The 27,801-nt window shown below is 42.5% G+C and overlaps 1 protein-coding gene across 1 annotated transcript; it reads right to left on the bottom strand.

Moving 5' to 3' along the window:
* Positions 1-3,781: 3,781 nt before the first annotated feature.
* LOC114690596 (T-lymphocyte surface antigen Ly-9-like) lies at positions 3,782-25,394 on the bottom strand. The gene is made up of 10 exons (XM_037211234.1): positions 25,210-25,394; positions 23,242-23,568; positions 19,442-19,717; positions 18,618-18,953; positions 17,086-17,363; positions 15,214-15,307; positions 13,995-14,048; positions 11,402-11,724; positions 10,365-10,436; positions 3,782-4,348 (listed from the first exon to the last, which is right to left on the bottom strand). The coding sequence occupies exons 1-10, from the start codon at positions 25,331-25,333 to the stop codon at positions 4,283-4,285; spliced, it is 1,950 nt and encodes a 649-aa protein (XP_037067129.1). The 5' UTR covers positions 25,334-25,394; the 3' UTR covers positions 3,782-4,282.
* Between the last annotated feature and the right edge of the window lie 2,407 nt (positions 25,395-27,801).

Below are 27,801 nucleotides of genomic sequence, written 5' to 3'. Positions count from 1 at the left end.
TGGGAGTAAGTCAAGGAGTTTAGTGAGCAGAAACAGTAAGAAGTAATGGAGAGAAGGCTCAGTGTTTAAGAACACTTGCTGATCTTCTAGAAGACCCAGATTCAGTTCCCAGCACCCATATCAGATGGCTCACAACAGCCTGTAATTCCTGCTCCAGGTAATCCAACATTCTCTTTGGACCTCCACAGGTACTGCGTGCATGTAGTGTACATACATACATACAGGCAAAATGCTCATGCACATAAAATAAAATAAATCTTAAAAAATGATGGAGTAAAAACAGTCTAGATGAACACTGAATATACTACCTTTGATTTCTTTTTTTCTACAATAATAATAATAAATAATAGTAGTGTATATTTGGGGATGCACGGCATTCATGTGGAGATCAGAGGACAACTTTTCAGAGTTGGTTCTCTTTTGACCTCTTCATGAGTTCTGGGGATCAAACTCAGGTCTCCAGGCTGTGCAGCAAGGACTTAAACCCACTGAACCATCTCACCAACACTCTCATTGATTTCTTCTGGCATTTGAAGTGTCATGGGCCATGCAGCTCTTGAGAACAGAAGAAACTCTAAGGCCCGGGCTTTTTGGAAGGCTATATTGCAGTGTGTTGTGTGTACCAGCACCATAGTGTATGTCTGATTGCTATGCTCTTGTCATAATGCCTCACAAAGACAATGAGACATACAACTAATGAACAGTTGGCAATTAAGACTTTGAGTGTGAAGCACAGTCTGAGTGCCTAGGAGCACCCATGTACCCACTACAGGGCACAGCCATGGGGATTTCAACATCATTGGAAGGACAGCAGATGAACAACATGAAAGGACCGAGGGTGGCAAGATACGTGAGACAAGAGTGTATACCGCAGGCACATGAATGTAAGTCACACACACTTCAACTTATAGGTAGGGGTCAGGTTACAGCCAAAACCTGGTGAGAGGAGAGATGCTCTGTTCCTTATCCAGTCTGAGAATAAGGTGGGAACTCTTTTGGGTAAATACAGGTATCTTATATGACAGAGGCTTTTTTTTTTTTGAGATTGGGTCATACTGTGCATCACAACGTGACTTCAAACTTGTGATCCTTCTGCTTTAGTTCCTGTAATAGATATTACAAGCATGTGACACTGTGCCTGGCTTACACATTTTAATGAACTAGGAAAATTTGTGCTGGGGAGATGGATCTGTTGGTAAAGTGCCTACCACCCAAGCAGGAAGACCTGGGTTTGGATCCCCACCACCCATTTAAAAAGCTGGGTGGGTCAGTGCACATGGATAATCCCACTGCTGGGAAGGGGAGAGGGGGTATGGGATTTGGGAGATGAGAGAGAGTAAGGCAGAGGTATCCTTGAATCTCATTGGCCAGTCAGTCAGGTCAAACTGGTGAGCCTCTGCAGGTACTTGCAGATACCCCAGCACAAACACACACACATATACCTGTAATTTAAAAAAATATTTACAAAAGGATTATCAAAATACTAATTCATAAGTAAATTTTTTAAAATCAAGCAATACAAAAAAGTATTTAATAAAAAAAAAAAAACCTCTTCAATCTAAGATTCTCAGTCCCTCCTCTGGGGGCAGCCGCTGATTTTGTATTTCCATTTAGAACTTTGCCATGCCTATATAAACATACAGGCTTAGGTTTTTCTCATCCATCTGGGAGCACAAACTATATACTGTTCTGGACTTTGTTCTTCACACTCAGCAATGTATTCCACATAGCATATTAGTCTTTGCTTTCTTTACAAGTTTGCCACTGTTTGGGAATATACCATGTATTTAACCAGAGTTTCATTAAGTGGCTATTAGATTATTTCCCACTTTCTATTTTAAATGACATCGTATTGAGCATTTTTTCACATAGACCTGTGTTCCCCTGTGTAAAAATACCTGTTGGGTTCATTTTGGGGACTGCTTAGAAGATGTGTGAAGTATGGTTAGTCTTGGTCTCCTTCAACAACATTTGGTCATAAGAAACCCTACATGAGTAGTCTTTTGGGGATGCCCTGTTCTAGAATGTTCTGTATACAACACTATGATAATTGTGTATCTGATTGCTGAACTTCTGCCATGACGCTATACAAAGACACCTGCAATGAGCCTACAAACTGGCTGTCATAGTCAGTGTTCTATTGCTGTGAAGAGACACCATGATCATGCCAACTCTTGTATGAAAAATCATTTAACTGGGGCTAGCTTACAGTTTCAGAGATTTAGTCCATTATCATCATGATGGGGAGTGTGGCACACGGGCAGATATGGTACTGAAGAAGTAGTTGAGAATTCTACATCTTGATCCACAGGCAGCAGGAAGAGAAAGCCACTGAGCCTGGCTTAGCCTTTGAAACCTTAGAGCCCACCCCCAGTGACACACTTCCTCCAACAAGGTCACACCTCCTAATCCTTCTCAAGTAGTACCACTCCATGATAGCTAACTATTCAAGTATATGAGCCTAAGAATGGGGACCACCACCACATTCCACTCCCTGGCTCCCATAGACTTATAGCCACATTATAATGTGTAGTGGGTAGCTGTTCCAGCTTTGACCTGGAGGTACTACCCTCATTGAGGCTTCCAGTAACTGTCATGCCTATGAGGCGGGGCTGAGACAGGAGCCCTTAAGACCTGAGATCCAGATGCACCAGCTCTCTTGGTTCCTGGATCCTGGACACTGGAGGTAGACCAAGCAGAGTTCTCCAGAGAACACTGCTAGACTGCACTTCACCTCTCCCGGACCCTGTAACCTATCCCTCAAAATAAACCTCCCTTTTAACTACGTGGAGTTGCCTTAATACATCAACCAATAATAATGTAAAATGCATTTAGTCAAACTTCAAAAGTCCCCATAGTCTATTACGTTCTCAAATAGTGTGTTTAAAAGTCCAAAGTCTCTTCTGAGACTTACGGCAATCTCTTAACTCTAACCCTCTGTAAAGTCAAAATCAAAATCAGATCACATACTTCTGACATACAATGGCACAGGATATATATCATAATTCCGAAAGGAGGAAAAGGAGCATAGTGAGCAAATACTGGAGCAAAACAAAAATGAAAATCAGCAGGACAAACTCCAAATTCTGCACCTCTGTGTCCGATGTCAAAGAGCTCTTCAGATCTCCAATTCCTTTCAGCTTTGTTGACTGCCACACACTTCTCTGACTTGGGCTAGTTACATACCCAGTCTGCAGCTCTTATTGCAGGTATCCCATGGCTCTGGCATCTCCAACATCTTGTGGTCTCCAAGAAAATCCAGGCTTCACATTGACAGCTTCATGCAATGGCTTCTGTGGGCCTCCATGTAGGGACACCCTTGACACATGCCTAGTCTCAGTGGCTTTCCTTAGCTATAGAGGGAGATTCTTCCCTTCTGACACTTCCTGAGCTGGGCTTTCACAGTTCAAATCACCCTAGGTACTGTTTTCCATTCTCCCACTAATATGGCCTATTAAACCCCAAATACAGCATCCAATTCTTTTTCTAGTCTAAAGTCCTGAATTCTTCCATATTCCTCTAACAAATAGCATGGTCAGGCCTGTCACAACAATACCCTGCTCCTTGGTACCAATTTATGTCTTAGTGTTCTATTGCTTTGAAGAGACAGCATGACCAAGGCAACTCTTATAAAAAGAAAGCATTTAATTGGGGCTCACTTACAGTTTCAGAAGTTTAGTCCATTATTATCATGGTGGGGAGCCTGGAAGCATAGAGGTAGACATGGTGCTGGAGAAGTAGCTGAGAGTTCTACATCTGAATCCACAGGCAACAGGAAGAGAGAGGCACACTTCCTCCAACAAGGCCACACACACCTCCTAATCCTTCTCAAGCAGTGCCATTCCCTGATGACTAGGAATTCAAGAATATGAGCCTATGCAGGTCACACTGGTCACACTTAGGCTCCCACTGAGTATAAAGCTTGGCCGGAACCTCTGGGCACACATATGTACACAATGCAGGGCACAGAAGCCACGTGGATCCAAGGCCATGTGCAGGAGAGCACTCTCCGCGGGGTTTTAGTTCAGAGGAGGAACTCTATGGGTGAATAGAGAAAAAGCAAAGATGTTCAAAGCCTATAGGTTCCAAAGAGCCTCTGCCTGACCTATATATGGCTTATGAGGTAATAGGGATGAGAAGAAGAGGAAGAGATCAAATTCAGGCAAGCCTGAGCCACAGCGGGATATTCCAATGTGTTCTCTCTGCAGAAACAGCAGGATTTATGAGGTCTGTCTTTCTTCCAATCCTCACCCCAGGAGAGAGATAGCAGCTGCTTTTCACTTCAGGTGAAATTTTCATAGAGAGAGTGTTCAGGAGGCTCAGCATTTTGCTGAAGAGTTGGCACCATCTAGATGAGTGAAAAAGAACACACAAGAACAAGGTTAACAGAGCTGTGGAGGAGCTGACTCTTAGTTTGTGCTGGTGAGAGGCTAGGCCAGGGTAAGGCTGATCCATTTCATAATCTATGGGAAGTCTCCTAGTGCTAAGGGCCTTGGGCTGGACTCCCTGTAAGGGTGTATCAGAGAGCTCAGTGCAGCAAACTGAAGTCTCCTAATGCTAAAGGCCATGGGCTGGACTTTCCTTGGATGGAGGGGTAGTGGACAGGTAAGTGTAGCAAATCTAGGAGTTAAAAAAATGACAATAAAGTATTGTGCATTTCAGAAGCTACCACTGAGTGATCCCAATCTTCCCTGAACTGGAAGAAAAAGGGCAAATATTTATGTAACAATTAAATGGAAGAGGTTAGGTTCCAGTTAGACCTTAGTCCTTCTGGGTCCAAGGGTTCTAACAACCTCTTTGTCTTCTGGAGAAGATATAGCATATGCTCTAGAGAGAGGATGATACCTGAACTGATGATGGTGGGGGAGGGGAGGGGTTAGGACTCATTATACTGCCCAAAAATGTGTGTTAGAAAATGATTTAAAGAGGTCTGAGAGGTTCTTGACCCAAAAGTGATGGCCTTGGACCCAGAACTAGGACTCCTAGTCCAAAATTTTCTGAAGACAGATGATAAATTCTGTCAAGAACATAGCTGAGGAAATACACTGGTTTCTACTTACTGTAGGTTAGGGTGGGGATACTATGTAGACCTGCCTGTGGTGGCTTATAGCCACTTTAAACATCAGAACAAAGACTCATCAATATTCCTGGCTTTAAGTTTGAACAGTTTTGACCCCGAGAACTAAGCTGGAGAGGAAAGCAGTTCTGAAATGTAGTCAATTACACAGATTTGTTCTCAAGGCCAATGGCGGAATATGTAAGCATTAAACACTGGGCTTTAAGTCAGGAGGAGGCATGATGAACTAACTCGCATATCTGATCAAGTATTTACTGAGTCCATTATATGTTCTGTTTCTTCCTCCTCCACCTTGACAGGGTCTTGCTATATAGCTCAGTTATCCTAAAACTGGCAACTCTCCTGCTTCAACCACCTAAAGGTATGCCACCATACCTGGCACAGTATCTACCTTTTAAAGCCCAGTTCAACTTTCTTCTCCTAAAGTCTTATCTGTTCTATCCCTCAGTGCAGTGACAGCCACTCTATCCCTCAGTGCAGTGACACCTGCTCTATCCCTCAGTGCAGTGACAGCTGCTCTATCCCTCAGTGCAGTGACAGCTGCTCTATCCCTCAGTGCAGTGACAGCTGCTCTATCCCTCAGTGCAGTGACAGCTGCTCTATCCCTCAGTGCAGTGACAGCTGCTCTATCCCTCAGTGCAGTGACAGCTGCTCTATCCCTCAGTGCAGTGACAGCTGCTCTATCCCTCAGTGCAGTGACAGCTGCTCTATCCCTCAGTGCAGTGACAGCTGCTCTATCCCTCAGTGCAGTGACAGCTGCTCTATCCCTCAGTGCAGTGACAGCTGCTCTATCCCTCAGTGCAGTGGAAGCTGCTCTATCTCTCAGTGCAGTGACAGCTGCTCTATCCCTCAGTGCAGTGGAAGCTGCTCTATCCCTCAGTGCAGTGACACCTGCTCTATCCCTCAGTGCAGTGACAGCTGCTTCATTCCACAGTGCAGTGACGGCTGTTCTGTATCTCAGTGTAGTGACAGCTGCTTCATCCCACAGTGCAGTGACGGCTACTCTATCCCTCAGTGCAGTGACAGCTGCTCTATCCCTCAGTGCAGTGACAGCTGCTCTATCCTTCAGTGCAGTGACAGCTGCTCTATCCCTCAGTGCAGTGACAGCTGCTCTATCTCTCAGTGCAGTGACAGCTGCTCTATCCCTCAGTGCAGTGACAGCTGCTCTATCTCTCAGTGCAGTGACAGCTGCTCCATCCCTCAGTGCAGTGACAGCTGCTCTATCTCTCAGTGCAGTGACAGCTGCTCTATCCCTCAGTGAAGTGACAGCTGCTCTATCCCTCAGTGCAGTGACACCTGCTCTATCCCTCAGTGCAGTGACACCTGCTCTATCCCTCAGTGCAGTGACAGCTGCTCTATCCCTCAGTGCAGTGACAGCTGCTCTATCTCAGTGCAGTAACACCTGCTCTATCCCTCAGTGCAGTGACACCTGCTCTATCTCTCAGTGCAGTGACAGCTGCTCTATCCCTCAGTGCAGTTACACCTGCTCTATCTCTCAGTGCAGTGATAACTACTCTCTTTCTTGGTGCACTGACATCGGCTATTCCTAGCATCTGAAAAACACTTGGAATTTCACAAACAATATATTAAGTCAGCATGTAGTGTTTTTTTTTCTCCCTCCCACTGATAGATTTAACTCCTACATCCCCTATCAAATGACAGATAAAACAACAAATCCTCAAGTTCAGGGTGCTGCCACAAACACATATGAATCCTCATATGACCAACCCAATTATGGGCACATAAAGGGTATTTTTTTTGAGACAGGGCTTCTCTGTGTATCTCTGGCTGTCCTGGAACTCACTCTGTAGACCAGGCTGGCCTCAAACTCAAGAGATCTGCCTGCCTATGCTTCCTGAGTGCTAAGTTTAAAGGTGTGTGACACCACCACCTGGCTAAAAGAGGCATTTTATAAACATTAACAATTAAAACATTAATTACAGATAAGTAGCATGTTTGAAAAGATTTAGAGCTTAAATAAGTCTTATTGAATGTTTTACAGAAGGTAGGTGAAATTGGGGGTAGACTCAAAAGCGTAAGTGGTAGAATAATCAATGTTTTTAGGAAAATGAGAATTAAATGCTCAGCCAGACTCAGAAGAAGAAGAATTGCTGAGGTGTATTTAAAAGGAAAAAGAAAACTTCTTAAAACTGATAAATACATTAAGCAAAGGGGCAAGATACACATTTGATACACAAAGTCAGCAGCTTTCCTACAGACCAAAGAGAAACATGCTGAGGAAGAAATTAAGAGAAAATGCCATTCACAATTGCTACTAAATAAAATGGAAAAAAAAACAACAAAAACCAATAGATACAACAACAACAACAAACCTTGGAATAAAGGTAACCAAGGAAGTGAAATGTATCTACAATGAAACTTTAACATTGACTAAGGAAATTAAAGACACCAGATGATGGAAAGACCTTCTATGTTCATGAATTGGAAGAATTAATATTGAGAAAATGGCCATCTTGCCAAAAGCAATATGCAGACTTTATACAATCTCCATCAAACTCCAATACCATCCTTCACAGAAAAATATATCTTAAAGTTCACATGGAAGCACAAAGACAGCCAAAGTCAAACCAAACAAAAGGAATAATGCTGTAGGTATTACAATATCTGATTTCAAGTTATAGTATAGCCTCACAGTGACAGAAACAGCACAGTACTGGCACAAACAGCCACACAGCTCAATGGAATAGAATAGGCGACCCAGATGTAAAGTCATATAGCTACAGCCACTTGATGTTTGACAAAGATACCAAAAACACACACTGGAGAAAAGAGAATCTCTTCAGCAAAGAGTGATGGTGAACTGGATGTCCACATGTTGAAGGATGATACTAGATTCTCATTCTGCACAAAAGTTAACTCCAAATGGATGAAAGGCCTTAGTGTAAGTCCTGAAAGTTCTGGAGAAAAATAAATTGGAGAAACATTCAAGATATAGACACAGGTAAAGACTGAACAGTAGTCTAGGGACTAAAGCCAACAATCAACAAATGGGACTCAGGAGATTAAAAAGCTTTGGTATAGCATACAGTTAAATGAGTGAAGAAAGCCTATAGAAGCAGAGGGTTTCATTGTAATCTCGACATGTGACAAAAATAGATATTCTAGAATATACAAAGAAATGAAAAAATCCCCATCAACACCAAACAAAACAAAACAAAAAACCCATATAACCCATTTGATGAACAGGCTGATGAAATGAACAGAGAACCTGCCCCCCGCCATACAAAGAGTCTATAAACATATCACAATGTTCAACTTCACTCACCATCAGAGAAATAAAACTAAAAAGTAGATTGAGATTCCATCTTTCCTAGTCAGAATGGCAGTCATTAAGGAAACAAATGATAAATGTTGGCAGGGATGTGCACAAAGGGAACCTTATACACTGTTGGTGGGAGTGTAAAGTATTGTAGTCACTATGTAAGAGAGTATTGAGATGTCTTTAAAAACCACAGAGAGGATGGAGTGAATGCTCATTGTTGAGAGCACTGGCTGCTCTTGCAGAGGACCTGGATTTGATTCCCAGCACCTGCATGGTAGCTCACAACTGTCTGTCACTCCAGGCCCAGGGATGCAATGCCCTCTTCTGTCCATGTGGGCACAGCATGCATGAGATGTAAAGAAATACATGGAGACAAAACATGCATATGTATATATTTTTTTATTTAACAATAACAACAACAACACAGAACTACAGTAGATCTACCATGTGTAACCCAGCCATCCCATTACTGGATATTCACCCAAAGGACAACAAGTCAACACATCACAGATATATATTCTGTTCATTGCTGTACTAGTCACAGTAGCTAAATTATGGAACCAACCTGTGTATCCAACAAGAGAGGAATGGTTAAAGAAAATGTCGTATATTCGAGGGGAATCTGTGGTTGGTATGTAAAAGGATTAGAAAATTTAATTTAAAAAAAAAGAATCTGTGGTTGGTATGTAAAAGGATTAGAAATTTTAATTTAAAAAAACATAAGAAAAAAGAAAATGTAGTATATTCATGATTTTTATCCATATAGAAGAATTAATTCATATTATCTGAGGGAAAATGGATGCAACTTGAGATAAAATAAGTGAATTACGTGTCTTGGTTAGGGTTTCTATTGCTGTGAAGAGACACCATGACCATGGCAACTCTTATAAAGGAAAAACATTTAATTGGGGTGGCTTACATTTTTAGAGGTTTAGTCCATTATCATCCTGGTGTGACATGGTGGTGTGCAGGCAGACATGGTGCTGGAGATGGAGCTGATATTCCTACATCTTTAGTTGCAGGCAACAGGAAGTGGTCTGTCTCACTGAGCATGGTTTGAGGATATATGAGACATCAAAGCCTGTCCCCACAGTGACACACTTCCTCCAACAAGACCACACCTACTCCAACAAGGTCACACCTCCTAACAGTGCTACTCCCTTTGGTACTATTTTCTTTCAAACCACTATATTAAGGCAGTCTCAGAAAAGACAAACATCATACGTTTTCTCTCATTTTTGCTTACTAGATTGTATACATTAATAGACACAAATTATGTATGTATATATGACATGGAAGTAAAAGCAAAACTGTCTAGGGGAACCAAGGGAACTAACTATTGGGAGGGGAGGGGTGAGAAAAGGGAGGGTGGTGGATACTGGGAGGAATATTCTCAGGTCATGATATGTACTTGCACGGAAACACTTAAAAATGTAAGTGCTTGTGGTTTGTGGTACTGGAGCTTTCAATTGTTGTCAACCTGACAAGAGCTAAATTAGCTTCTGTGAGTCGGCTTCTTCAGCTTTCAAATGTGAATGACAAGACATTTCCAGAGATTGTTACAAGGATGGAGGGGAACACGTTTGTGAATGCCTTATGAACTGTAGAACTTTCTATAAATGTTAGTTATTGTGGCCATTATTATTTAGTGGTAAATTCTACCATTAAGAGACCCATTCAACACTATAATAAATCAAATATATATATATGTATATATATATATACATATATATATATACACACACACACACACATATATGTCTTATCAACCTATGGTTGATGTTAAGAATAATCAACATGAGATATTAAATTAGCTATTAAATGTTCAAAGGCTTTGGTCACACAGGTGTGAGTCAGACATCTCTGATGATCACAGAATGTGTCAGAACCGCACATCCTGAGCCCATTTGACTTCCTCAGCCGCAAGAATCTAGGACTTCCAGATAAAATGGTTGGGAACAGTTTCTTACTTAATAGGTTTAAGAAAAAGAAAATGGTTCTCACCTTCTTAGGTTTCTGTACTGAGCAGTAGATTGTGTTCGGGCTTTCTTTCTTCTGAGGAACTGGAATCTTTCCCTGAAACAGGTGAGCAGATCAGCATTAGTCATCAAATGAGAGCATTCCAGTTTAAACCACCGTTGTGGAGTATTAGTTTAAGATGTGTTACATTCGTTTATGCTGTGGAATATTTGTTCAATAATGCAAAGATGTGTTGCATTCTATTATGTTGCATTTGTTTAACTCTATAAAGCTGTGTTACTTGCCTGCCTCAAACACCTGATTTGTCTTATAAAGAGCTGAACAGCCAACAGCTAGGTGGGAGAAAGGATAGGCAGGGGTCTCAAGCAGAAAGAATGAATAGGAGGAGAAATCTAGGCTCAAGAGAAGAGAGAGGAAAGAGCATGAAAAAGATAAGGAGAGGGGGACACCAAGGGCCAGCCACCCAGCTACACAACTAGCCATGGAGTAAGAAGAAAGAAGGATATATAGAATAAATGTAAAAAGTCCAGAGGCAAAATGTAGTTAATGCAGTTAAAGAGAGATGGAATAATTTAAGTTAGAAAAGCTGGCTAGAAACAAGCCAAGTTAAGGCCAGGCATTCATAACTAAGAATAAGTCTCCATGTATTTATTTAGGAGCTGGGTGGCAGACTCCCAAAGAATAATAAAAAAAAAAAATAAAGAAACAAAAAGATAAAACAAAAACAAAAAAACCTAAACCAAAACAAAACAAAACAAAAAACTTACAACCCACAGCTTTTGAGGTCAGAGTACATCCCACTGTGTTCTGGTCTCAAAAACTGGGAGCTTCCTTGGAGCAAGGGATAGTGCTTCTGTTTCTCTCATCCCTATGCTGATGACCCAAGAATGGGTTCCTCCATTTCAAAGGATCTCAAGGTTTGGTAATCACAGCTGGACAGAGTGTCTGTATGGTCCTTGTCCTATCCCCAGACAGACCCCCTGTTTTAAGGACTCGTCTATGACATCATATAGTCCTAGAAGCAGAAAGAGGATGAAGGTGTGTTAGTCAGAAGTGCTCACCTGCACATTAAGGTACACTTGTATGTATGCAGTGTCTTCCTCACCCTCAGACTTGACCACTGTGTCATCTGGTGCGAGGACTTCATGCTCTGCTTGCCTCTCAGAGGCCAAGTCACGTGCACTGTCCCCCTGAGTGTCCAGGTCATACGCCTCACTTCTGTGCATTCTGGTCTTTCCCTCATCCTCCTCATCCTCTTCTATTGTTGCACTGCTGTCAGAGCTGGTGTCTGAGGTGGGCTTAGGCCTCGTAGTCTCAGCAGGCATGTCTAGTTTCTCATACCGTTGAGAGAGCACAGAATATCTCATGTGGCCAGCTGGGGTTTCTAGAACACATTGTGCAGGGTTAACACATCTTTCTTGAATTGCTCCAAAGACCCAATTTGTTCTGATATCTATCCTAGGTAAGACGTCAAGGCTGCAGGAGATTTCCTGTTAGGGAGCTCTATTCTGTTCTCCCTTTCTCCTTTTCAATGACCAAATAATTTATTCATCTGATAGCTAAATATTCACTAGATATAATGTCTGATGGTCTTTTCAGCAACCTTAGTGAACAGAACTGGGCCACTGGATAAAACCATGCCAAGGATACAGGCAGAGGTACTCTGGGAAATCACAAAGATAAAGTATGTCTGATCCTAGAGTTCACTGTCTAGCTGGGGGAGAGGAGTCATATACATGAATAAACCATTAATGTAAAGTGGTCTCTGAACGGTATCACATGAGAGGTATAAGAAAAGTACGGGGGTTGAAGGTCATGGCTTCTGTTTAGAACAAGGAAGACCCTGAAAGTGGCAGAATTGAGGTGGGTTATAAAGGCAAGGTTTTGATGAGTGACAGGATGTACTTTGTATGGAGAGCAGCAGGATTAAGGCAGTGTAAAACATGGATCACCCTCCCTTGAGGAAAGGATGCATTTATAATACTTAAAAAGTGCAATGGCCCAGGCACAGTACAATCAGAACACGCGCATGTCACAAGTAACTAACATGGCACACTGAGAGGGTAGAAACCTTGCCTTGGGGCACATCAAATAGCTCATTTGATCCAAATGTAGAAAAACAAACACGCCTATCATTCGCTAAGTATCTATGATGTGTCAGGCAATGTTCCAAATGTCTTTAATTTGCCTAAAACACCATGAAGCACAGAAATGAGAAAGCTGAATCACATAAAAGTTAAGCATGTTCCCACCTACATAGTAGAGCCAAGATTTGAATGTAAGTGGCTTGGTCCCTGGTGTTCTTGCCACTACCCACTGCTTTCTCTGGCTTTGTGTGGGAAAAATAAAGTATGAGTTGTTCTAATAGTTAACAACAATAATAACTATCACTGAGTAGCCACTATGGGTATCACTCCACTTTGGTCCTCACAGCAGATGAAGCAACCCCATTTCTCCAGATAAATGAAAGTTAGAGCTTGAGTTATCCATGATGCTATCATTGGAAAGGAAGAGAAGCAGGGTCCAAAACTGGCATGTCTGACCTGAGTCCATGTGTCTGACAACTAGTTTATGTTGACTTTTGACCACAGCAGAGCCATGAGGAGTCACTGATAGTCTTTTTTCCATTCCCATTTGAGGGGGCACTTTACATTTATCTCTCAGAAAGTCTACATTGTATAATGACTTCAGCCCCAGTCCCTCTTCTGACCCCACCTTCTTGGTAGATCTCCTCCATGATATGAGAGGGTTTTTAGAAACATGGTTTGGTTTGAGGGACTTCCTAGCATGCCAGAACTCTGGCATTTAAGGTGGTAATTTGGGGCAACATGGGATTGACAGGAGGACATAAAAGCCAACATTTAAGTTCTTCCTCCAAACCAACATCCACTGAAACAGTTCTCTTTTACATGTTGAATAAGAGTTCCTTTCAAAAAAGCCTTCCTTAGCTTAGGTCAAATTAGAAAACCATTGATTAGGCTTCCTAATGTTTCGACCCTTTAATCACACAGTTCCTCATGTTGTGGTGACCCCCAACCATAAAATTATTTTGTTACTACTTCATAACTGTAATTTTGCTACTATTATGAATTGTAATGTAAGTATCTGATATACGACCCCTGTGGGGCCCTGGCCAACAGGTTGAAAACCATTGCTTTTGAGTAATAGGAATATGCGTACCTGATTTTAATTAGCATCTGGTTTTGCTCCTGCCACAGTTTTATTATTCCACCTGGTCTTTGTTTCTGTGTTCTTAGAATGGAGAAAATAACCCATCTTTAAGGTAGGGCATGTTCAAGTGCTAACAGTCAACATCCAAGGAACCCAAGAGACTCCTGTAGACAGAAGACCCCTCTTAGTTCCAGCAATTACCTCTACTGGATCCATCTTCCAAGAGCTTTTGTTCCCAAACCACCTCCTTTCAGCATACTGCTTTTTCAAACTTTATCAGGCATATAGGTCATCTAAATGTAGATTAGAATACTGAATACATCTAATTGTATTCAGTATTCTGGTGGTAGCAATCAAGATTCTGCATTTCTAAGCTCCTAAGTAAGCCACATTGCTGGCTGCCTGACTATACTTTGAGTAGCTAGGCATTGGAACTTCTACCTGGAACAGGACCCCCATATCCAGAGTCACCAATGATATTACCTGATATTTCAGCTGGGGTCTCGGCTTGGCTGCACCTGATGGCCAAAGATGAACCTGAAAAACCAAGTAGAAGAAGGTTACCAAAGACGACTGTGAGTAGAGAGATATCTTTGGTTCTGTGAGACTCAAAGGAGATGGGGAGAGGCTTCTGAAGACACAGTCAGGGAAGAGACTATGGAGAAGGAGAGGACCCCAAGATAAGCACAGGACCAAGGGAAGTAGTAATCAGAGTCTAGGGTTGTCTTCATCTAGGAAGAATGCTGTGGGACTTCCTGGCATTTCTCTGGAAGAGAGAGCTGTAACTCTTCTAGAAGTAATTCTTCCAGGGTCCATGTGTTTTAGCCTGCCTTTTTGGGAGAAATTTTTCATTATCACTCTAATATTAAGATTCTAGAGGGAGCTGCTAATCACGAACACTTATTTCCTTGTGTGCAGCAACCACATGATTTCAACCTGGGAAATCAGAGATATTTCTGACATTTTTCAGATTGAAGTTGGAGGGAAGCATCCTGCCCCAGCCTAGTGTGAGAGTTATTAGTATGTGTATCTCTGAAGCTACAGGTTGCTGTGCTGTGGTAAGCCCCTCTCCTTGACCCTCAGCTATACTGCAATAGGACAGTCAAGTTGGCTCAAAAAGAACAACACAGATAACATACAGAGAGAGCTGGTGGTTTCCCAGCCTCTGCTGACATCTACCCATCGAGGCCACTGAGTCATGAGCTAATAAATCATGCCCCTATTCTTCCTCCACATTCTATAAAAATCTAAGCTAGGGTTGAAGAGTTCGTTCAGTGGTTAAGACACTGGCTACTCTTCCAAAGGACCTGGATTTGATTCCCAGCACCGATATGTTGTCTCTCAACCATTTGTAACTGCAGTTTCAAGGAACCTGATGCCCTCTTCTGGCCTTCACAGGCACCAGGCACACACACATGGTGTACAGTCACATGTCCAGGCAAAACACTCACAGCACATAAAATAATAAAAACGATAAAAACCCAAGCTAATTTCAGTTGGTCTACAATTATTTTTAAAGATCCTCAACTAATTCTCAGCCTCCCCATCACTCTGAGAAGAAACTAGGTCTGGAGCAAGAAGTAGCAGGGACTTAATGGGAGGATTTAGAAGCCTGCAAGTTTCTTGAAAACCCATTCTTGAAAGCATGGGTTTCAAGCAAATAGACTCCTAAGGGTGGGCAAAGTTAAGCTAGAAAATTTACACTGTTTCTTTTGCTTCAAAATGCACCACACAACCAGCATCACTAGGGAACAAAGGATGAGCGCCATAAGCCAGATCCAAAACTTCAGGTTTCTCTCAAAGCCTTGAAGAGAAAAACAAGAATATTAATGCAAACGTTGACAGAGAAATCAGAGCAAATGACTGATATGACACAATGACCACCCTAACTGACTCTTAGAATCTCACGGCAGCCTAAAATACTTTCATTTATTCATCTGATACCTGTGTTTTGAGCAAGCCTTGTAGGCAAAAGGTGACTGCAGTACATAGGTAGACACAGACTTTCTGGAGAGCTATAGGCCAGAGCTTTAAGTATCTGATCTGCCAGGCCCAAAGCAGCCTTTCTCTATGAAATGAGACAGAAGAAAAAAAAAGAGTTCAGATTCCTATGAAGCCAGGCTCCAGATATGTCTTCCTGACTCAGCCTGACCCAGCACCATCGCATCTTAGGTAGACTTCACCCTTCTGCTTCCGTCTGGGGAAGAACAGAGGCCAGGCTTACAGTTCCAATGCTGCTTTTGCTGTCTGGCCTGGGTAAGTCCCCCATCCTTCTGATAGTATCTTTATAGAACAGGGAAAATGATAAAAGCATTCCTTTTGTAGGGCTGCCGTGGAAATGAACTGGGCAAGAATGCACAGAGTTCTAGAGTGGCGGCCGACATTTATTAAGAACCACCAGAGCCAGGCATGTCAGCATACACCTTTACTCTCAGTGCTTGGCAGAGACAGATAAATATCTGTGACTTTTAGGCCTCTCTGTCTACAGAGGGAGCTCCAGGCCAGCCAAGGCCATCCTCTGTTTCAAAAAACAAAAAGCAAAACAGAACAGGAAAGCTTCCTCTTTTAGATTCACTCACACAGCCCAAAGGGCCAGCATTCCTTTCCATACACTTCCGATTACTCTCCAAACCTTAAATTCCGTACTGCCCAGTAAGCCATGGCTTTTGACTTGTAGCTGGCGGTGCTTACTTTTGTTAAAACTAAGTAATAAATGGTGATTCAGTTCCTTGAAAAACTGGAGTTCATTTGGAAAAACTTGGATGTGTACATTTTTTCTTGAGCTGTGTATTTTATAGCATCTAAATAAGAAATACTTTTGATAAAAATTTAATATACAAGTTGAGATACAACATAAGTATAAAGCACATGCTGACTTTTAAAGCATTAATATGTTTTACACCAAATTCACATGAAATGTTGGTATTTTGGCTCTATTAGGTTAAATAAAATACATTATAAAAAGTAACTATTTTGCTTCCTCCCCTTGTCACTTCTTCCTTTTAAATTCTTTGGACACGATCTCTTGTTAGCCCAGGCTGGCATCAACTCTATGTTGCCAAGGATGTCCTCAAACTCCTTGGTCTTCCTGCCTCTACCTCTAGGGTTGTGGGATTACAGGCATTATGGACCTGTACCTCTACACTCAGTTTTTGCAACGCTATGAATTACACCCAGGATCTCAGATGTACTAGGAAAGCCCTCTAACAACTGAATTAAATCCACAGTTCTTTTTTTGTTTTGTTGTTTTGAGACAGATTCCAACTCTGTAGCTGGAATTTGTAACCCTTCTGATTTAGCCTCCCAAGGGCTTAGATGCAGGTAGTTACTGACATGTCTGCCTCCTCTTGCTTTCCCTAACTTAGCCGTCAGAACCTTAGGATTATACGTCTGGACCTCATTACACTGAGATGATGCTCTAATGGACCCTCCCCCCACACTCCCTCTCTGACTTTCATAAACAGTTTAGGATACAATCACTGGACTTCAAAGTCCCAGCTTCTGCAGCCTGGGTGCAGAGAGAGAGAGAGAGAGAGAGAGAGAGAGAGAGAGAGAGAGAGAGAGAGAGAGCAACCTGAAGAGATGAAGAGATGGCCCCCAAAGAAAACTGGCTGGAGCTGTTGCTGACAGGGTTATGGGCGGTGCATGTGAAGCTGGGCGGCCTTTCACCACATTTCCAGGAGATGTTGAGGAGTGACTCCACTTGGGACATAGCAGCTTCCTTCGGCAGGACCGTCCATGTGTATGTCACATTGTTTCCGCCGTCTTCCACTGAGCAGGTTAACTGTACCTTGCAGATGCCGTCCTTCCTGTGCACATGGCTCTGGTCGACACTGGGTTTCTTCAGTCTCTCTGTGTTCAAGAAAGGCGAACTAGACTTGTCAGCAAATTGGCTTGCCACCAAGGCTGATGTCCCGAGTTTGAGTCCCAAGATCCACATAGTAGAAGAAAAGAACCAAATCCTGGACACTATCCTCTATTTGATTGTTTGTTTGTTTGTTTGAGACAGGGTTTGTCTATGTAGCCTGAAACTTGTTCTATAGATCAAGCTGGCCTCAAACTCACAGAGATCCACCAGCCTCTGCCTCCCAAGTGCTGGGATTGAAGGTGTGTGCTGTGGGTTGGTCTGTATGTCAAATGTGTTGCTCTGATTGGTCAATAAATAAAACACTGATTGGCCAGTAGCCAGGCAGGAAGTATAGGTGGGACTAACAGAGAGGAGAACTGAGAGAACAGGAAGGCTGAGGGAGACACTGCCAGCCGCAGCCATGACAAGCAGCATATGAGCCATGTGGCAAGGTATAGATTTATAGAAATGGATTAATTTAAGATGTAAGAACTAGATAGCTAGAAGCCTGAGCCATTAGGACAAACAGTTTAAATAATATAAGCATCTGTGTGTTTATTTTATAAGTGGGCTGTCGGACTGCCAGGGCTTGGCGGGACCCTGAGAGAAAACTCTCCAGCTACAGGCATGCACCACCACCACCCCACCTTCTTTTAGATTTAATTATATTTTTAACTTTTAGTATTTGAGTCACCATATGCAACTCACATGAACCTAGGCAGCTTGTCGAACACTTTAACAGGACTGTGGATGGATGGTTAACGCATTTCCCTAGACATGAGCAAAGGGCAGGGACTATGCTTACCCTATGTGAATAGACAGGAAAAAGAGCTGGCTGGCCTAAACTATACAAAACACCAAGCCAAACTCCTGCCAAGTCCAGGGATGAGAAGGAAGAATGTGAGATCTGTGTCTCACATTCTGGGGACCTGAGTGGCCCATCCTCTTGAGTCACAGTGTTTTGAGATATCAAGAGAGCTTCCCTTCAGGCTACTCTGCTTCCACCCTAGTCATGCCCACCCTTGTTCTAAATGATAACGAAACATAAAAGTACATACTGACAAAATTAGGTGTCAAAGGCCTAGATAAAGGAACACTTGGCAGGTGGGCTTTGCTCATGATGGTTGCAATGTTTCCTTATGTGAGCACACCACTGTGAACTGACTAGTTGTTAATAGTGCCCTGAGGCATTTTGGCAGGAAGGGAAAGTGAGAGAGGAGAAACCTTTCAGGGAAAGAAGCAGTCAAGGGGATACTCACGGTAGATGAGCAGGGTGAAGTATCTCACAGTGGCGTCTCTGGAGGCCACTGAGCACACATAGGCATGGTAGGTGCCGGCATCCTCCATCTCCAGCTGGCTGATCTTCAGGGAGTGGTCCTGGCCAGAGACCCACACCCTCTTTTCTTTAGGACCATTGGGCTTACGGTGAGGATCTGCTGTTTCTGCTCCTTCCCATTCTTGGCTGATAATTGACTTGTTAAACACCCAGACAGTGTTCTTCGTGTCCTGACTGTACAGAAACGCCAAGGACAGGGTCATGGGCTCTCCCAGGATCCCTACCACTGTTTCCCCCACTGTTTTTCCTCTGGAGGCTCCTGAATTTGAAATCAGAGATGAGATATTACAGCTTCAGCCTCTGTTCCTAACTCCCTTGACCCGCCCCGTCAAGCTGACTGGGACAGGAGCCCCTTCTCCCCTCCCCTTAGCTCCACCTCCCATGAGACATCCCTACTGCCTGCCCAAGACCATCTGTCTTACTTAGTTCTTTTCACCTCACTCTTGGCCTGTCCAGCCCTCCCCACTTTTGAAGTGGTCCTGGGAGACACTACCACCCAAATAAAGCTCAGTTTGGTTCTTTACTTCAGAACCCTCTTTTTCTCCCTTGCTGTACCCTTGGGGTGCCACAGTGCCCTGGGGTTTCCAAGTCCAGCCAGTATCTCCCAGGCCCCTGAGCAGAAGGCCTTTGGGCTTATCCTCTTTCTTTTCTACTCCATCTGTGTGTCACCGAAAACTAATCTTTAAACCCCACAGGTACTCAGGCTGTTTCTAGAGTCCCCTGAAAGATCTGAGTGGAGCCACTTGCCTGTACAAAACTGCCAGACACGGACAGGTTGGGAGCTGTTCTGGCTGACTGGGTTCCGGGCTGTGCAGGTATATGGTAGGTCTGGGTCACAAATACTCTGGGAAACGGTGAGGATAGGGTCCCTATGGGATTCATTAAAATCGGTGTCCTTTTGGGTCCAGCTGTATTGGACACCGTCCTTTCCCCCATTCACAGTGCAGATCAGGGTGATGGTGCAGGAACCATTCTCAGATGTGGTCACAGACTTCATGGTGACTTGAGGCTCTTGTAGCTGTTCTGAGAGGAGTAAGAGTATTGAGACGACTCCCAGATTTCTTCCTTGTCAGGGAAAGGCTGACCAAAAGAAGGAAGGGATGGTAGAGAAGGTAGGGATGGAGGAAGGTCAGCATGTTCTAGGGAAGAGGTGTCTGCAGGCTAGGGTAAGCGCCTCTCCTCTATGTTTCTGAGACATTCTCTGCAGGTCTTATTATCACAACAGCTCAAAATTCCTAGTAGTGTGGTTCTCTCTCTCTGCCCTGTGCTTGGGACCCTAGTGCGCTGAGTAAACTCTGAATAACCTAGGGAGTAGGAGCTCACTTTCCAGAATTTGAATCATCCCTGCGTCTTGGTCTGAGCTTAGGATCCACTACTCTCAGTCCTTTCTTCCTCAGCCCCCTTTTTATTGCATTTCCATTGTTCAATCTTGTGCTTATTTTTGAATAGGTGATAGGTATACACACAAAATTGAAAAAAAAATGCAGAACGGTATATGATTTTAAGAAAAGTAATCATTACTGTCCCCAATACCTATTTCTTCTTCTGCATTAATTTTTGAAGGCAGTTACTGCTAAGGGATTCTTTTCAAAGTAATATTTTTATTAATTACGTGAGAATTACATGTGTATAATAATGTATATAATAAATATGTGTATATTTTGGTCATATTCCCCTCAGTGGCACAATCGACCAGTGCACAATACTTACAGTAAGAGTTTCATACTGATTTCTCTGGAGATATTTTAGAGATAGCTATATGTACGGCAGCATGCTATTCATACTGTCTGGAACTTATTAAGCATTACTGATACATATGAAAAATTGCTACATGTTAGTGATCTATTCTAAATTTATTAGTTGCACAAAACTTTCTTTTTTAAATATATACAGAATAACCTACAAATCAATAAAGGTGTCGAACTACCTGGTTGGTAGAAATATGGTACTAAGAAATGAATAATTTTTTTCTCAAAACTTCTTATATTCAAATCCTAACCCCCACCATCTCAGAATGTGACTCATTTGGAGACAGGTTTATGTTTGGAGGTAGGGGTAAATATCTCAGAGTAGGCCCTAATCTTATTTATTATCCACATCAGAAGAAGACAAATAGCACGCCAATTACATTGACAAACATCTGAGGACATAGAGAGAAGATGGCCATTTTCAATCCAAAGACCGACTTCAGAAGAAACTAAACAAACATATCTCAATCAGATGCAAAGTTGTCAGAAAATGCACTTCTATCATTTAATCTACTCATCCAATAATATATTTTTTAAAATTTATGTGTTTAAGTGTTTTGCTTGCATGTATTTCTGTGTATTACATGACACAGTATACATGGAGGCCAGAAGAGGACTTGGAACTGAATAATAGACACTTGTTAATGACCATGTAGCTGCTGGGAGTTGAACCTGGTCCTCTGGATGAGCAGCTAGTGCTCTTAACCACTGAACAATTTCTCCAGACCCATCAGCCAAGAATATTTTGTTATAGCAACATTAGCAAACCAATAGAGATTTTGATACCAAAAATTAGGTGTTGTAACAAGTATCTAAAAATATGGAAAGTGTCTTTGGAACTGGCTAGTGGGTAGAGATTGGAAGAATTTTGAGATGTATGTTAGTAAAAGCCCATGTTGCCTTCAAGAAGTTTTTGGTAGAAATATCATGTTAGAGCCAGTTTCTGAAGACTCAGAAAGAAAAGAGGGGCATTGTAAGGACACAAGCACAAATGCATGTGAACACACATATGTATGATAATAGGTTTCCATATATATGTAATAATCAACAAAATAGTGATAGAAATGAGAACAGTTAAGGTCTTTCTGGTGATGTTTCAGAAATTGGGCATATGCCATTAGAAACCAGAGAGAAGTGAATGTTTACAAAAAGTGGGATAAAACTTGGCTGAAATGCATTCTACTGTTTTTGTGGGAAGTAGAATGTTTAAGTAATGAAACATATGTCTAAGCATAACGTTGAAGGTAAGGAGCTGGAGAGATGGATCAGTGGTTAAGAGTACTTTCTGCCCTTGCAGAAGACCACAGTTCTGTTCCCAGTACTCACATTGGGTGGCTCACTTTTGCTGGTGACTCCAGCTCCGGGGGATTTGACACCTTCCCCCTGTCCTCCATGGGCACCCACGTGCACGTGCACATGCAATCACACACATCTACACATAAATAAACAAAAAAAATCTTTAAAAAGTGTTGAGAGCACTACCTTGTTTCTTTTAACCACTTAACACAAAACAGAGGAGAGAGGTAAGTGGAAGGGATTGTTAGGCAAGATAGAACCAGAACTTGAAAAGTAGGGATTTTTTTCCTATTTATATTGCAAAACATATGAAAGTACATCTGGGGAGAACATGGGTGTGCACAATGTTTGCTGAAGAGAGAGTGTGTGTGACTTAAGGACTATATTGATTAACCACCACAATCTTGGGCTGAAGGAACAAACACAGGGTAGAAAGAAAGCTGACAGACTTTTGGAATTCTATAAGACAATGCAATGAGCTGCAGGCCTGTAAGTGCATGTTGTCCATCAAGAAGGAAAAGACACCAGTGGTAGTTCAAAGACTTTCAGGGCTCCGTCTGTCACCACGAGCCCAGAAGAGACAGGTGTAGGGTAGGAATTGATGGTTTTGTTTGTTTGTTTGTTTGTTTGTTTTTGAGACAGAATGATGTCCAAGGTCAAGAGGTAGATGGTCACCCAAGGGGACATGGAAGACATTGCTACCACTATAGTGGACCCAGAAGATAAAGCACTGAGCCTTAAAATATAATGAAAATAGCCACTCTGGGTTTTAGGCTTTGTCATATGTGACTCCTTCTTTTCTAATTTCTCTCTTCCAGAATTGGGGTGTTTACCATATGCCTAACCTACCACTGTATTCTGGAAGCAGAATGTCTTGTTCCATAGGTTTACAACTGGAGAATGGTCTCAAAATGAATTATACATCAAGTCTTATTCATGGTTGATTCAGATGATACTTTGGCACTAAAGTTGATGCTAGAGTGGGTTAAGACTTCAGGGGTTGCAACACAGGTCAGCAACATAATATCCCAGAGGATCTCAAGAGTAGAAGCCAGAGACCTAGAGCCAGATCAAATGGCTCTTTGCCATGAAAACTGGCAAGTAAAGATATATTGACAAAGGGGTTCATTGTGTGACTCATGATGGCACACTACATCTTCCATGAGGAGACTTTTAAGGTTTCCCTTCCCTATTTTACCTTTTTATTTTATCTTATTTTTTCCTTAAATTTTATTTTATTTGGGGGTGGGTAGCCAGGGGTGGAGGGTGAATGCAAAGGGACAGGGAAATGACTGGGATCAAGATACATCATATAAAAGACACAGAAAAAAAAGTATTAAGAATTTGGAAAAAAAGACTTTGGGGGCCAATGGAATGAGGTTTTTCCACACATTTTGCATTTGTGGAAAGCATGCGTTTGGGTAGGTCAGAGGTTGTTAGGGATCAGTAGGAGACTGGTGGTGGTGTCAGGGCGGAAAATCCCCTAAGCTCTCTAGAACTCACCATAAATGCCGAGGATGAACTTTTCCACTCTGGTGAGGTCAGAATTCTTTTGGTTTATCTGAGCCTGGTAGGATCCTGAATCATTCTTGGTTAGGTTACTGATGCGCATGGAGTAGGTGTTGCTGACATTGAGTCGGCCACTGTAGTCTTTGTCCACAATATATACATGTTTTGGGGAGAATGCTACAGCCAGAGACTTTGGGGGATAATTCCAGGCAACACTCTCAATCTCTGCATCCCCTGAGATGTTTAGGGGGAAAGTCACAGAACCCCCTAGCATCCCTGATATCACTATTGGGGGTGTTTCCTTCTCAGAGGCCCCTTGTCCTGTGGAAACAGAGAGGGACTTGGAGGAGCAGCTGAACTCTTCAACCCAGCTTTCATTTGTTCATTCATTCATTCATTCATTCATTCACTCAGTAAACATGGATTTGCCACAAATTCCATATGCTGAGAAATGAATACCTAGACCTTCTACTTCTAAGTCCATTGACTAGCAAAGTCATTCATTCATTCATTCATGCATGCATGCATGAATTCATCCACTCACTCACCAAACTCTCTCCCATAGAAGCAGCTGTAGTAATCATTAAAACATTCCTTCTAAATTTCTGTTATAATTGGGAAGTTAGCCTTATGACTGGGTGAATTTCTGAATTTTTCTGAAAGTCAGATTATTGATCCATAAGACTGGTAAACTCATCACAGCTAAGTCATCTACAAGAGTTACGACAAAACATAAATAAAATCAGGTTGCTGCAAATTGTAAAGAGCTAGAAAAGCAAAAGACAGCGTCTCTTCAAAATTAAAATGGGTAGGTAGATGCCTAGAGAGGCAGAGAGATGGCTAGGTGAGTGATAGAACAAATACGCTAACACCTTGTGTGCCCAGCGTGGGGAGAAGGTTATCATTAAGAGACTAGAAAAATGAAAATTCCCTGATAAGGGCTGTTCCCTGCTGCTGTACTAAGCCTATGAGCATTCAAAATTCTCTCACTGTTTTCAAGTTTGAGAATTTCTTTATTAGCCTACTTTCTGCCTCATCCAGGGGACCTTCAATTGTCTTTAGCTTAGTCAGGTCAAGTTTGGGGTTAGGAAGAAATGATAACATTGGCCCACTCCTGATTTTTTGGCTCAAGCAACATCTATATTTTTGAAAAACATTGTTATTCAAGCTCCTAAGAGCTTTGGTCAACACAGCTAATTTTTCTATGACAGCTCTGAGGTATATGCTGGGTGATCCCAGGCTAGACTCCCAAATCCCAGGACTCCCAAGGCTTTGAGAATTTAGGTCAAATCAGACAAGTTCTGTAACATGGCTACTCCAGGAATTCTGGGTGAAAAAATTATATAAATATATTAGAGAAAAAGAAGACAAAGAAGTCTAGCCTAAAGGGAAGGGAGTAGGAGGGCGAAGAGGAAGGAAAGACGGAGGAGAAATCACATTGCCTTGGGCCACCTGATCATAAGAAGTCCCTACAGTTCAGGGGATGTGAGAGTTAAGACAGGAAGTGGAAGAAAATCTAACAGTTTTTGTTCCCTTAGGACGTCTCCGGCTTATCATCAGAAGGGTTTACTCATGTCCCTCTGTGAATTTATATACATTACATAGGAAACAAACTGGAGTCAGCATTTTTTAGCAGGAAAAAGTGAGGGTAAGGGGAACATGGTTTGATTCCAGAATTATTTGAGATTGGGGCTAGAATGTCACCTCCTCACGGTGCGTCAATGTGTGTATGCACACACACGTACAACATACACACACACACACACACACACACACACACACACACACACCATACATACTCACTCTCCCGCATGTACAGATCTCAGAACAAAGTAAAACTGCAGCGTAATTACCACAAGGAGGGTAATTTCCTGATTTCGCCAATAAGAATCTCTCTTCCGGGCAGAAGACCAGCCTCAGAGAACACAGCAGTAAGTGGCAGTGCCTACAATACGGACTTACCCATGAGCAGAAAGAGGAGAGGGACACATAGAACGGAAGAAAGTACCTCCTGCTGTCTCTTCAGTGGCTTATCAGAGAAAGGCTCTAGAGACCAGCCACACAAATACTTCTTTAGATTCGCCATGATGGTATCTTTTCAGATCTCAGGTCAAAGGAAGATGCCCTTACCACAGCTTCCTCAAGCATGTGAGTGCACGCCCATGCCCATGTGCGTGCGCATGCGTGGTGTGTATGTATGCGCATTTCCCAAGAAGAGCTATTTATATCGAGCACTACAAACCTGTGCATCTGCTCAGACTAAGTTAGGGTCCCAAGCTCATCCAGATCCTTAAAGGAATTTGCAAACCATGCTGGGCTTCACTTGTTTTAGCATCCAAGGTGGGCTCTAAGCACCAATGCTAAAAATGCCTGCTAAAGAGCTTCACTCTGGACATTCATGTCCTCATGTAGTCCCCTCTTCTTAGATTCTGGCTGGACTTAGTTGCTGCGGGCCGCAGGAATACCATAAGAACTCAGCTGGTTATGGCAAAGTCACTACCTGGAGGAATCAGGGAATTCCTCCAGAGGAAGCCAAATCCCAAGGAGTTTTTGGTGTTACTTGGCTTGTTATATATCAGCTGTATTCTGTTATGAAAATCATGTGTGCCTTCCTAGTTTTCCCAGTTGATTTCTCCCTAAGAAGGGCTAACAATGTGGACTGATCACTCTCTAGACATACACATTCCAGGCATTTGGAGAACAGCCTCAGGAAAGGCTTTCTCTGGAATCAGATATCTCCCCTAGCCACTTTCAAGGACTAAAGGAGACATCACCCAGGTGGTCACCCAATTTCCGAGGATTAACAGTGATAACAACCCACAGGCGTGTCTCCTGACTTAAGGTAAATTCCACAAGGGGACACCACCTAGGTCAGGTAGACATTAAGTAATAGCTTTACACAATTCAGCTCGGACCCTCCTTTCTTACAGCCTTACCAACTTTATAGACCTCTAACTCCTTACCTAACCACTTCTAGGAATATTTAGATAACCTTCTTCACTGACAGCTATGCTCAGCCAGAACTCCCAGTTCAAGCCTCCCTGTAATTATCATTATTGGTAGCATCCGGCCAGGTCCATCACCGGATGGAGGAAAGTACCTTATCAGAAATACCTCTGTACTCTCTAAGAACAGACTTAAGCATCCAGGCTACCAGTTTGAGAAGGCCTGGCGGATGTGCCAATTAAGCCTTACTTCCTCCTTTCCTAAACCTTACCTCTAGTTCCAGATCTCCCTTTAACTATCACCAGAGGCATCTAGCTGTACACAGGTTGCCTAGCGACTGAGCACACTTTCCCCCACCCTGCAGAAAAAACGGCAGATAGCTTGGACAGATAGGAGCTACATGAAAAAAAAGAAGACAGTTTTATTTTCTCCCATTGACCTAGCAACTTATAGATTCTTAACACTTTCTACCAACCACGTTTAAGATTATAGTTGAGCACATAAGAGCCCTCTTCTTAGATATTACCTGAATTTAGCCTTTAGTTAATTCATTTCCCCATTGGTCACTTCCCTTTGGGGTTGCAAGTGATAATTAACGGTTATTGCCTCCCTGTGTGATTCTTATCACCACTCCATTTGACCCTGGAAGCCTGGCTTTGCACTGCTAAGGGAATACTGCTTGTAGGTGTATATATACCAGAACTTCCAGGGCACAAGAGGACAGAGAGGAGAAGAGAATGGAAGAACTAGATGGGTAAGAACTTGAGAGGAACAAACTGAGATGGGGAAGAAGTAGATTGAAGGGCTACAGCAGAGTACTAGAGGAACGAGATGGAAGATGAGGAAGAGCCAGATGAGAGAGAAGGAGACGGGAGAGGAGATGATATGGGAAGGAACAAGATGGATGAGAACCTAAAAGGGGCAGAACTAGATGAAGGAATTAAGATAGAACTTAGAGGGGATCGCAGACAAGTGTAGAGAGAAATCAGGCTAAAGATGACCTAAATATGAGAGCAGAATATAAGCTTATAACTGTCACAGAATAATAAAGTATATGGACTAAGGATTTTTGTGTACATAGATTCATTTCTTTTCATCAAAGATTAATTATCAGCTGGTTGTAGATTCTTCTCAGACCCTGGGAGGGGACTATCGAGGGGCTGGACCCCCATAGTCCACGATACTTAGTGACTGCTTATAGTGATATAATGTGACAGAGATAGTGGGATGACACTTCTGAAAACAGGGTTAGAGAAAGGCAATGGCTTCCATCTCCTTCTTTCCCATTTCCATTTCCTCCCCTCTCTTCTCTCCTCCCTCTATTTCTTTCATTTCCACAGTCTCTCCCATCCACTCTCTCTCTATCCCTACCCTCAACTCACACCCTTAGTTTACTCTGAAGGAAGCCAGGTCTTAAGATGTAAGCCAGATTTTGGAGAAATCGCCAAGATAAGGAACTGAGGGGAAACCTTCAGCCAATGTGCATCAGGGAATTGATTTCTGGCTAACAATCTATGGGGACTTAAGGCCTGCCAAAAGTCAAGTGAATGAGAACAAAGTGGATCTTTCCTGTTTTGAAGTAACCACATCTCTGTCTGATACCACGTC

This window comes from Peromyscus leucopus, chromosome 15 (assembly GCF_004664715.2).
Source record: "Peromyscus leucopus breed LL Stock chromosome 15, UCI_PerLeu_2.1, whole genome shotgun sequence".
NCBI lineage: Eukaryota > Metazoa > Chordata > Mammalia > Rodentia > Cricetidae > Peromyscus > Peromyscus leucopus.
The sequence above is the reverse complement of the archived record's forward strand: the minus strand, read 5'-3'. Positions and strand labels throughout refer to the sequence as shown.

Coding starts and splice junctions, on each gene's coding strand:
- LOC114690596 (XM_037211234.1), bottom strand. CDS start 25,333: ATGGCGAATCTAAAGAAGTATTTGTGTGGCTGGTCTCTAGAGCCTTTC. Junction 17,364..18,617: donor CTTCACCCTGCTCATCTACC/GTGAGTATCCCC, acceptor TCTTGAACACAG/AGAGACTGAAGAAACCCAGT. Junction 14,049..15,213: donor TTTGAAGCAAAAGAAACAGT/GTAAATTTTCTA, acceptor TTGGTTTTTCAG/GTTCATCTTTGGCCATCAGG.